This window comes from Malurus melanocephalus, unplaced genomic scaffold, assembly GCF_030028575.1.
Source record: "Malurus melanocephalus ecotype Western Australia unplaced genomic scaffold, MMel_1.1 scaffold_310, whole genome shotgun sequence".
In the NCBI taxonomy this organism is placed as follows: Eukaryota; Metazoa; Chordata; class Aves; order Passeriformes; family Maluridae; genus Malurus; species Malurus melanocephalus.
Genome location: NW_026623542.1, coordinates 597,741 through 608,023, shown reverse-complemented (window position 1 = coordinate 608,023; position 10,283 = coordinate 597,741). Strand labels below are relative to the sequence as shown.

Below are 10,283 nucleotides of genomic sequence, written 5' to 3'. Positions count from 1 at the left end.
ACGGGGGATGGCAGCGAGGGACACGGGCTGTCACCCCGCTAGTGTCGCCCCGCTGTGTCACCCCCGGGTGGCACAGCAGCCGGGGTCACGCCCTGGGCAGGGCTTCCCCCTGCTCTCATTTTGGGGTGTCCGAGCCCTCTGAACCCCCCAGTGCCACCCCGTGCTTTGGGGACACCYCGCCTGTCCGTGTCCTGGTGTGACAATGAACGTGTGACCTGCCTTCGAGGTGGGGAGAGCTCAGCGACAGGTGCCACGTGAGGGGACACGGTGGTGGCTTTGTGGTGTCACCACTGGGGRTGTAGSTTGRTTTGSGGACACTGTGGAGGSTTTGGGGTGTCRCAGCTGGGGACATTGGACAATGCTGGGGACACTGGTGATGTGGGGTGTCACCACTAGGACCATGGGACTATGTTGGGGACACTGATGGCTGTGAGGTGTCACCACCAGAGATGTGGATTGGTCTGGGGACACTGTGGTGGCCTTGGGGTGTCATCACCGCACTCAGGGCCTCGGTGGGTGACCCCAGGATGCGTGTGGGGACCTGTCCGGTGGCCGGGGCGTGGTGGCCGCGTGGCTCTGCACGTCCAGTGGCCGTGGCTGTTTCCTGCTGTTAATCACCGCTAATTGGCTTTGCCCTGCGGGCCCATGGCGGGGGGAGTTTGGGGGGGTCACGGGGGGTGTAAGAGGATTTCTCTGCTCCTTCCTCCGGCTCGGCCATCCCGGGGTCCCGCTCCCTGCCCGCCYGCTGCCCACCCGGCCCCGGCCCCATGCCACGCTCCCGCGGGGACAAGGGGACCCCCAAGGACACGGAGGCCCCACAGAAGGAGAAAGGGGGGCACGAGGTGGGGGAGAAACCCCCCAAAGCCCTCGACGACGGCGGCGGCCCCACAACCCCCAAGAATTCCGGCTCCGAGTCCCGGCATGGCGGCCACGGGCAGAAGAGTGGGAAGAAGGGTCCTGTGGACCCCCACGCTGCTGCCACCAAGACCTACTCGCCCTTCCTCAACACCGTCTTTGGCAAGGTGGGGACACTGCGAGGGGACGTGGGGGTGAGGGTGGGGATAGAGGGACCCTGGAAAGGGAGGGAATGTGGGGACAGTGGGAATGGGGTCAGGGATAGTCCGGGATCCTGCAGATAGAGGAGGGACAGGGGCTTTGGGGACATGGTCAGGGACCATAGCGCCCTGGCAATGGAGAGGATTTGGGGACAGTGAGGTGGGGACATGGGGTCAGTGAGGATAGGAATAATCCAGGACCCTGCAGATGGAGGGGATGTGGAGCACTTGGGACATGGGGACATGGAGACAGTGGGGATGGGACAGTGGGGCTGTTCCAAGGCCCTGTGGATGGAAGAGACTTGGGGACAGTGCAGGTGGAGACAGGGACAGTGTGGGACCCTCTAGATGAAGACAGCATTGAGGCAGTGGGGTTGGTCTTGGGAACAGTGGGATGGGGACAATGGGGATGTTCCAGAACCCTGGGGATAGAGGGACATGGGACCAATGAAATGGGGTTGGGACACTCCAGGACCCTGGGGATGGAGGGGACACTGGGCACTGGGGATATGGTCAGGGCCTCTCTGGGTCCCTGGAGATTGAAGGGACATGGGGCAGTGGGGACATGGTCAGGGCTACTCCGGGGACATGGGGACAGTGGGAATGGGCTCAGGGACCCTCTGGGGATGAAGCGGACATAGGGCAGTGACAACCGTCAGGGACACCCTGAGACTGTGGGAATAGATGGGACACAGGGGTGCTGGGGATGGTGCTGGGGACACCCAAGGGCCTTGGGGACAGAGGGGACATCCTGAGGGGACAACTTGGGCAGGGGCAACTGAGCTCTGTGCGGGGACAAATGCTGCTCCCGCTTCTGGGGTACAAACCCCTTGGCAGCATCTGTGGCTACCAGGCACATCCCATTGGGAGCCTGGGGGTGCTGGGGTGGGACAGCCCGGGGTGGGTGACAGGAGGTGGGACATCCCGGGGTGGGTGACAGGAGGTGGGACATCCCGGGGTGGGTGACAGGAGGTGGCACACGGGGACCAGGGCAGGGCGGTGCAGGTGGGGGGTGCAGGCACGGGGCAGGGCGGGGCTTTGCCTCCAATCCTGCTAATCCTCCGCCTGAGTTAATTTTGGCCCACGCTTAACGAAGGTGACACCGAGGTTTGGGGGGTGGAAGCGGGGGGTGGGACACGAATCCGGGTCGCTTTCTACTGTCACCCCCCTCATTGTGTGCCCCATGCAGGAGCGGGAGCTGTCACCGGAGGAGCTGGATGGTGAGCAGGGGGGATGGGCTGGGGACAGGGTGGGGACCGGGGYTCAGAGGAATGGGGTCACGGAGGGATCTGCCATGGGGATGTGGCCATGGAGGGCTCTCCCATCCACACCCAAAAAGGGACCTGCCCTGGGGTGACACGGTGTCTGTGTGACTCTCCACACCTGATGGTGTCCCTGTGCCCACCCATGGCCRTGCCCAGAGCTGCTGGACGCCTTCAAGGAGTTTGACACGGACCAGGACGGCTACATCAGCTACAAGGACCTGGGCGCCTGCATGCGCACGCTGGGGTACATGCCCACCGAGATGGAGCTCATTGAGATCTCCCAGCACATCAAGATGAGGAGTGAGTGGGGTCAGGGGGCCGGACGGGGACCGGGGGGTTGYTGGGGTGCTGAGTGTCCCTTCCCACCGCAGTGGGCGGCCGTGTGGACTTCGATGACTTTGTGCAGATGATGGGCCCGAAGCTGCGGGAGGAGACGGCGCACATGGTGGGCGTGAGGGAGCTCAAGATCGCCTTCCGCGAGGTATGGCCACTGCCACGGGGACAGCGGGCGTGGTGTCAGACCACAGGCATTGTGGGGACAAGGATGATGGGGGCATGGAGGGGACGGTGATTGTAGAAAGACCATGGAGTGACAGTGACCATCRGGGAGAGGGCCATGGGGTAACCAAAGACATGGAGGGGACACTGAGCATGAGAAGAACATGGTGGAGACATGATCTAGAGCTGACCACAGGCTTGAGAGAATGGTGACCATGGTGGGGAAACGATGACCGTGGGGTGACCACAGGCATGGAGAAAACTCTGACCATGGTGGGGAAACGATGACTGTGGGATGACCGCAAGAACAGAGGAGATAATGACCACAGGAAGGCAGGAGGTGACGGTGGGAGGTCCCTGCAGCCTGTGGGGAGGGTGACCCCCACCCCACGGGTGCCRCAGTTCGACATGAACGGGGACGGGGAGATCAGCACGGCCGAGATGCGCGAGGCCATCGCAGCGCTGCTGGGGGAGCAGCTGAAGGCGCAGGAGGTGGATGAAATCCTGCAGGATGTGGATCTCAACGGGGACGGGCACGTGGACTTTGATGGTGAGGAGATCTCCCTTCTCTAGGGGCTGTGGAGGCAGCTGAGCCCCGGGTCCCCTGACATCCCCTTCTCACTCCGCAGAGTTCGTGATGATGCTGTCRTCCCGGTAACGGAGCCACCGGGCAGGAGGGGACCCCCGGACCACCCCCCGGGCCCTCCTCAGCCCCTCCCTGCCCGGCCAAGCGACCCRAGAGCTCTGCCAACATCAGGATTCAGAGGAAACAGCTGGAGTGGAGCAYCTGGAGTGGGGCAGACACGAGACCCCCGACCCCAAAGGCCACCAGGGGTGGTGGCAGGGCCAGGGGGGGCGGGGGTCCTAATAAACCCCTTTGACCACAGCTGGAGGAGGGTGTCTGTGGGGAGGGATGTGGGGTCAGTGTCCCCCCTGCCAACCCAAACCACGCCGGGGGTGGGGGACAGAGGTGTCCTACGGGGCACACGGGGTTAAGGGGCAGGAGCACCTGGGGGCGTGGCGAGGGCGTGGCCCCGGGGTCAGACCGCGCCCTCCTATTGGCTGAATCCGCCCCGCTGCCAGCAGCCGGCCAATCAGCACATGCCAATTCAGGGTGGGTGGGAAGTGCCGGCCCTCTGGGAGCAGTCACTCAAACCAGTTGGCCAATCAGCRCGAGGGAGGGCACACTCTCAGCCAATGAGCACGCATGTCTCAATGCCAGCTGGCCAATCGGAGGCCACGTACGAGAAAAGGGCAAGGTATGGGGGCACCTGTGTCACTCCCAGATGGTCCTCACCATCCCTTGGGACATCACCACCCCAGGGAAATGCTCCCAGAGGATCCCAGGGAYACCCCTGCCACATATGTGTCCCCAGAGGTCTCCCAGACCAGGTGATTCCCCCCTGGCCAAAAGGGGTTCCTGGGAAGAGGTAGAGTCCCCCCAGAAAGTCACCCCAGCATCCCAAATCCAGTGAGGAACACCAGGGGTCACCTCCCATTCCCCTCCACCCTCCTTGGGGCTGCAGAACCTGGGGGGTGGACAAGGTGGCTCCTGTAGAATCCCAGAGAAGTCCCTATTTGGGTGATGCTTCTCAGATGCCCACAGGAATAGGGGTTCCTCCCCCCAAAATTAATCACAGGGAGGGGCTGGACCTGGCCCGACCCCAACCCAATCCCACAGAGCAGGCGCAGGGTTGGGGCATTCACAGATTTTAATTTAGTTCTTCTTCTGGAGACAAAAAAACCAACCCAAAAAAAAAAAAAAAATAAAATAAAAAGGCATCAAACGCCCCCAATTTTMGATTCGGAGGTGCAGAGACTCCCCCACAGTGCATCTCCCCACCCCTGTAGTGTTTGGGGGTGCAGGGATCCCACTGCGCCCTGGAGAGACCCCCCAAAAAAACCCAGGCCCTCCCCTTGCCCTAAACCTACAGGGAAGGCACCTCATGGGGGGTCCCCACGTGTGGGGGACACCCTGGGGAGGGTGGAGACCCCCCAAACTGGGGGCTGCGGGGGAGAAGGGGATCCCGATTGCTCTCTACATATATATAATATACACTTATAGAACAGGCTGGGGGGGAGTCTGGCCCCCCCGGACCCCAAAAGCACCCGAGCTCCTGGGGGCAAAGGGGAACGGGAATAAAAGGGGAGGGGGGGAGACCAAGGCCAGCCTCGGGCTCGCCCCGCTGCGCCTTCCCCAGGGCCCCCCACCCCAGGGGCGGCTGTGCCCCCACCCCAGGATGCCGAGGAGGTGGGTGGGACGAAGGGACCCCCCCCTGCTCCAGCACAGATTTGGGGGGGGGGCTGCATTGGCTCCTGCTCCCCAAGGTCAGTTTGGGTGGGCTAAGGCAAAGCCCGGCCGGCGCTCACGGCGAGGCGCGGGGACACACGGTTAAGACAGATGGATGGACAGGGGGGTCCTGGCCTTCATCCCTCCCCGCTGCYGCTCCTCCTCCTCCTCCTCTTCGCCGGGCTCAGAAAATATCCGGACACAAGCTCCAGTCCTGCTTCTCCTTGCTCTCCCAGTAGCCCCCCTTGTAGACGTGCGCCAGCTCCTGGGTCACCGGGTCCTTCTTCCGCTCAAACCACAGCGGTTTGTAGGGATCGCAGGGGGTCCCTGGGGGGCACAGCGGAGGTGAGGGCCTGGGGGTTACCCCAAAGGGGGACATCCCTGCCCGACAGCCCTGCCTTACCGTCCTCGGTGGCGCGGGCGGCCTCGGCCTCGCGGCGCTTGCGGGAGAGCCGTTGTTTCTCCTCCAGCCGCTGCTTCTCGGCGTTGGCCTCGTCCCACCTCCCGTTCTCCATCAGGCGCTGGTCGGGGCGCCGCCGGCTGTCYGTGGGGGCCGTCCCGTTCTCTGGGGCGTTCAGCGTCAGCGCCAGCTCCGAGAAGTAGTACATGTTTTCTGCATACTTCCTACAGCACGAGAASGAACAGGACTCAGCAGYAGCTCYACATCCCTGCTCCCTGGGATGCCTYGTTCCTGTTTTCCCCACTCACGGGAGCGGGTTCCGTTTCCACAGCAGCACCCGGCTGTCCTCGGCCTCGTGGGCCCGCGGCCGCGCCTCGGCTCCGTTGTCCCCYGGTCCCAGCTGGACCTTGTAGCAATCCATCTTCTCATCCCACGTGCCCAGCAAGACAAAATGCACCTTTCCCAAGGGGTCCATCACCTCCCCGGTCACCTGGCAGGAGAGGAGACAGACTGGATCAGGACATCCTGCGGTCACAAGCAGCCCGGGGTGTCCCAGGGCTCCATGTCCCTACCTTCCTCGCCACATCCCGGGAGAAGTAGCTGTAAGGGACAAACTTGAGGTTGCACTTGTCCCCTGTCTTGTGGTTGACAATCTCGATCTCACCTGACTGCGAAGGGGAGGGRACAGTTAGACCCAACCATGCCCCATTCCCCAGGGATCCACACCTTCAYACACTTCCCATCCATGACTTCCCACCTGGTCTATCCAGAGCTTCCCCACGATGATGTTGTGCACGGTGGTCGTCACCTTTTTCCACGTGTARTGGTTGCCAGAGGAGTGGAAGACGCAGTGGATGGTACCTGAGAGAGGGAAGTGGTGCTGGGAACCACACCTGGAGGCTCGAGTGGTCCCAAAAACCCCATGTGCTCCCGGGGTGCTCACCCAGAGGCATGATGGAGAGGTATTTCCCTCGGAATTTGCTGGTGATTTTGATTTCCTGGCGCAGCGTCCAGCCGTTCTTRGAGTCGGCGTGGTGGGCGGCAGCCGGGGGGTGGTGGCTCACCTGGACACAGGATTGGGGACAGCTCAGTGCCAGCCACCCTGACAGCACAGGAAAGGCCGTGAGAGAGGAGCTGGCCTCACCTGCTCGCAGAGGGAGCGGTATCCACTCTCCTCCAGGCGATCCAGCTCGAAGGTTTCCCCCAGGAGTGGGTTGAAGGGTTTGCTGGTGCGGAAGACGGTGGTGGAGTASGAGGACACGGTGAAGGCGGCCACGTAGCACAGCTGCTCCAGGGAGCTCTCGCACTTCGCTGCCCGATCCAGGAGCTCGTGGTATTCCAGGTCCTCTGTCAGCCGCTGCAGCATGGATAGCGGCTCGTTGAAATTCACCTGGAAGAGYGAAACAGATCAAAAAAACAGAGCGGTTCCAAGTGCCCTGCGCCCACCCGCCAGCTGCATCTGCACTCACCGGCATGGGAATTTTGGATAACTCCTTCCCGATGCAGTTCTTCATGATGCTCCAGAGRTTGAGGCTATAGTTGGGTTTGTAGGGAATGCGGGTTCTCTTCTCCTTCTTGGTGTCCTCAACCTGGTGCTTGTACTGGAGAGGAGGGAAACAAAGTTTGTTATATCCCTGTGACCCCCAAAACACTTCCATGGGAATTTGGGCACCCCCAAGCCATAAATCCCTATCTTACCTGCTCATCCAGGCTGATGTCACTGCTGGTGCCGCTGATGTTGCTCCCGGTTCTCCTGCAAGGGGGGAAAGGGGTGATCACTCCCAAGCAGGGCCGAGCAGTGAGGGGATCCCCCTCTCCCCCAAAACTCACTTGTGGCCCATGATGTCGGGCATGGGGAAGATCTCCGGGGCATCAAAGAACTCGTTGTTGTCGTCATCCTCGTCACTCAGGTCACCTTTGGCAGGGCAGCACAGATCTGGGAAAGAGAAGAGGGCTAGTGAGGAAGGGACAGCATCCCCAGTTCCCCACTGAAGGCTCCCCTGTCACCGCCAGCTAGATGAGGGGGTTACACCCCAACCCAGCTCCCAGGGGTGTCGGACAAGGCTCAGAGGAACCAGCCTGTAGGTGCCAAAGTCACTTGGCTACACAGGTGAGATGGGACAGATCATCCCTTGGGATCAGCACAGTGAGAGAAGCCGAACCTGGCTCAGAAAAGCCCCAGAAGCAACTGAGGGCCACCTGGGCCCAGCACTTGTCCCTTCCCACCTTTGCCGGAGCCGCCGGTGCCAGGCGTGCTGGCGGGGAGTACCGTGGCTCCCCGGAAAGCTCTTTCCAGGTGGTTGTGCTGCTTGGCCAGCTGCTCCAGYGTCTCCTCCAGCCGGATCCGCTGATCCCGCTCCTGCTGCAGCGATTTCTGCCACTTCTTCCCGTGCGTTTGCGCCAGGAGCATGAAATCCCGGCAGGCCTGCGGGAAAACCGTGCTCTGTCAGCGCACAACATGGAAGTGGGTCTTTTCCCACCATGGGATCCTCGGGATGGGGACTCACGTTGATCATGGCATTGGAGGTGATGCGGAAGAGCGTGGCCCGCTCGTTGACCTGCTTGATCTTGTCCGTGCTGTCCGGAGGGAGCCGCAGGGCCTCGAGCTCGCTGAGGGAGCGCTGCAGGGCCGTGCCGTGCTTGGCAATCAGGTCGTTGCAGGTGCTCAGGTCCTCYACTTTGCTGGATAAAATCCGCAGGGTGTTCTGCAGCTCTGTCTTGTCCGTCTGCGACACCGACTCGTCGCCGGAATCGTCTGTGGGTGGGAAGGGATGGGGAATGTGGGATTGTCACATCGCGCCGAGATCTGGTGGTGGGGCTGCCAGGAGGGGCATGGGGGATCCCCAAATTTCTGAGTGCTCCCAAACACTGGTCCATCTAYGTGTATGCCAGGCTGTTGGGGTCACATGTGCATGGACACAGCAATCCCCTTCCAAACCCTGCTGGACATGCTGGGATGCTGCCCAGGGCACTGGGATTCTGCCCTGGAGACACTGAGTTTGTAAGGAACTCAAAGCCYGCCCTAAGGACACTGATGCTGCCCAGTGGATCCTGCCYGGGGGCACTGGGATCCTGAGCCCTSTRGGGCTGGGATCCTGCCCTTGTCMTRTGAGGCACTGGGGTTCTGCCCTGGGGACACTGGGATCCTGTGGAACACTAATATCCTGCTGCCCTGGGTCCTGCAGGGTGCTGGGATCCTACCCTGACTCCTCCAAGCACCAGGATCCTACCCTGGGATTCCTGCAGCCASTGGGGCTCTGGGATCCTGCCCTGGGGCCTGTGTTGCACCGGGATCCCACCCGGGAAACATCGATCCTACCCTGGGCATTGCTGGGCACTGGAATTTCACCCTGAAGGCACAGGATTCTGCCCTGGGCCTAGTGGAATCCTACCCTGGGTCCTATTGTGCCCTGGGATTTCACCCTGATGGCACCATGACCCTGYCCCGGTTCCAGGAATTCTGTACCTGACTCCTCCAGCATCTTGACAGCCTTGGCCTTGGCTAGCTCAAGGGCAGTGACCCAACGCTGCCGCTCCACCTCAGAGCTGGCCTTGAGGTGGTAGGTCTGGGCTCCGCCATTGGAGATGATGAAATTGCAGGAATCCTCCACGGTGATGTTGGCCGTGGCCAGGTTGATGGTGCCGCGGCACGTGTGGCCCATCTCCGCCTTGGATCTGCGYGTGAAGGCCACAGTGAGGGAGGGACAGGGCCGGGATCCCCAGGATGAGCCCTCGGGGGGCCGCACAGGGGGCCCAGCATTCCTGGTCCGGCAGCCAGGGCTATTAATAGGGAGGGTTTGCCGGAAAAGGGCCAAGGCTGGGGATGTCACTATAAGGGGACAAATCTGCAGCCCCGGGAATTGCCTCAGGGATCCGGTGCTTCCCGGATCCTGGCACGGCCTGGGACGAGGGTGAAGTCCCAGCGAGGCCACGCCAGCCTGGCACTCCCCTTCCACGTCACCGTGACAGAGGTGACACCCAGCCGGGACACCCCCGGCCCTGCGACCCCCCCGTGGCCGGCGGTGTAACTGGAGCCGGCAGCTGCCGAAGGCTCCGGTTCCCCATCAATAATGGAGGAACACGGCACCCCCCGGACAGGCTCAGGTGTCCCCGCGGGTGACAACATACACGAGGCCACCGGGAAGTGTTGCTGGGAGGGACAGCGGGATCCGGGAGCTGCGAGAGACTGAAGGGGGTGCAGAACCCCCGGCCTCACCCTTTTCCCCCCAAATACCCACGGGAACAGGGATATGACAATCCCGGGGACGGGGAAGTGACAACCGCGCCCCTCTTCAGCTGGCACAGAGGGGCGACGGACAGTRGGCTAACGACCCTCCCCCCCGCCAGCAGCAGCCCCGGCGACCCGGAGGTGACATCCCTGGTGGCACGGAGGTGACAACCGCGGGGMCGCGGAGGTGATAGCCGCCCCCCTTCCCAGCTGGCAGCGAGAGCACCGAGCGCTGCCCAGCTCGGTGCGGGGGCCCAGACCCGCTTCCCTCACGCCGCGGGGGCTCAGCCCGGCCCCAAGGTCACGGGGGGCCCGTGGGGCGGCGGGGCGAGTCCCGATGCGTACCGGTAGTAGCTGAGCAGCCCATTGCTGAGCACGAACCAGCGGCGCTGGTATCCCTTGATGTAGTTGGTCCACTTGAAGAGCCAACCTTCGCGGGCCGAGCCGGGACCGGCCCCGCCGCCGCCCGCGCCAGCCCCGCCGCCCGTCGCCGTCGTCGGTGCCGCCGGTCCCGCCGTCGGTGCCGGTGCAGCCCCGACGCTCGCCG

General features: G+C 62.8%; 2 protein-coding genes across 2 annotated transcripts; one reads left to right on the top strand and one right to left on the bottom strand.

Moving 5' to 3' along the window:
* Positions 1 to 698: 698 nt before the first annotated feature.
* CABP4 (calcium binding protein 4) lies at positions 699 to 3,712 on the top strand. Its single transcript, XM_057377312.1, has 6 exons — positions 699 to 1,022; positions 2,245 to 2,275; positions 2,477 to 2,620; positions 2,692 to 2,801; positions 3,221 to 3,368; positions 3,448 to 3,712. Exons 1-6 carry the CDS (start codon positions 768 to 770, stop codon positions 3,474 to 3,476), a joined length of 717 nt encoding a protein of 238 aa, XP_057233295.1. The 5' UTR covers positions 699 to 767; the 3' UTR covers positions 3,477 to 3,712.
* Positions 3,713 to 4,511: 799 nt separating this feature from the next.
* OSBP (oxysterol binding protein) lies at positions 4,512 to 10,265 on the bottom strand. Its single transcript, XM_057377301.1, has 14 exons — positions 10,082 to 10,265; positions 8,975 to 9,183; positions 8,016 to 8,263; positions 7,735 to 7,933; positions 7,339 to 7,444; positions 7,207 to 7,261; positions 6,978 to 7,109; positions 6,653 to 6,898; positions 6,452 to 6,572; positions 6,266 to 6,369; positions 6,081 to 6,176; positions 5,817 to 5,998; positions 5,512 to 5,732; positions 4,512 to 5,435 (listed from the first exon to the last, which is right to left on the bottom strand). The coding sequence occupies exons 2-14, from the start codon at positions 9,168 to 9,170 to the stop codon at positions 5,293 to 5,295; spliced, it is 2,049 nt and encodes a 682-aa protein (XP_057233284.1). The 5' UTR covers positions 9,171 to 9,183; positions 10,082 to 10,265; the 3' UTR covers positions 4,512 to 5,292.
* Positions 10,266 to 10,283: the final 18 nt, after the last annotated feature.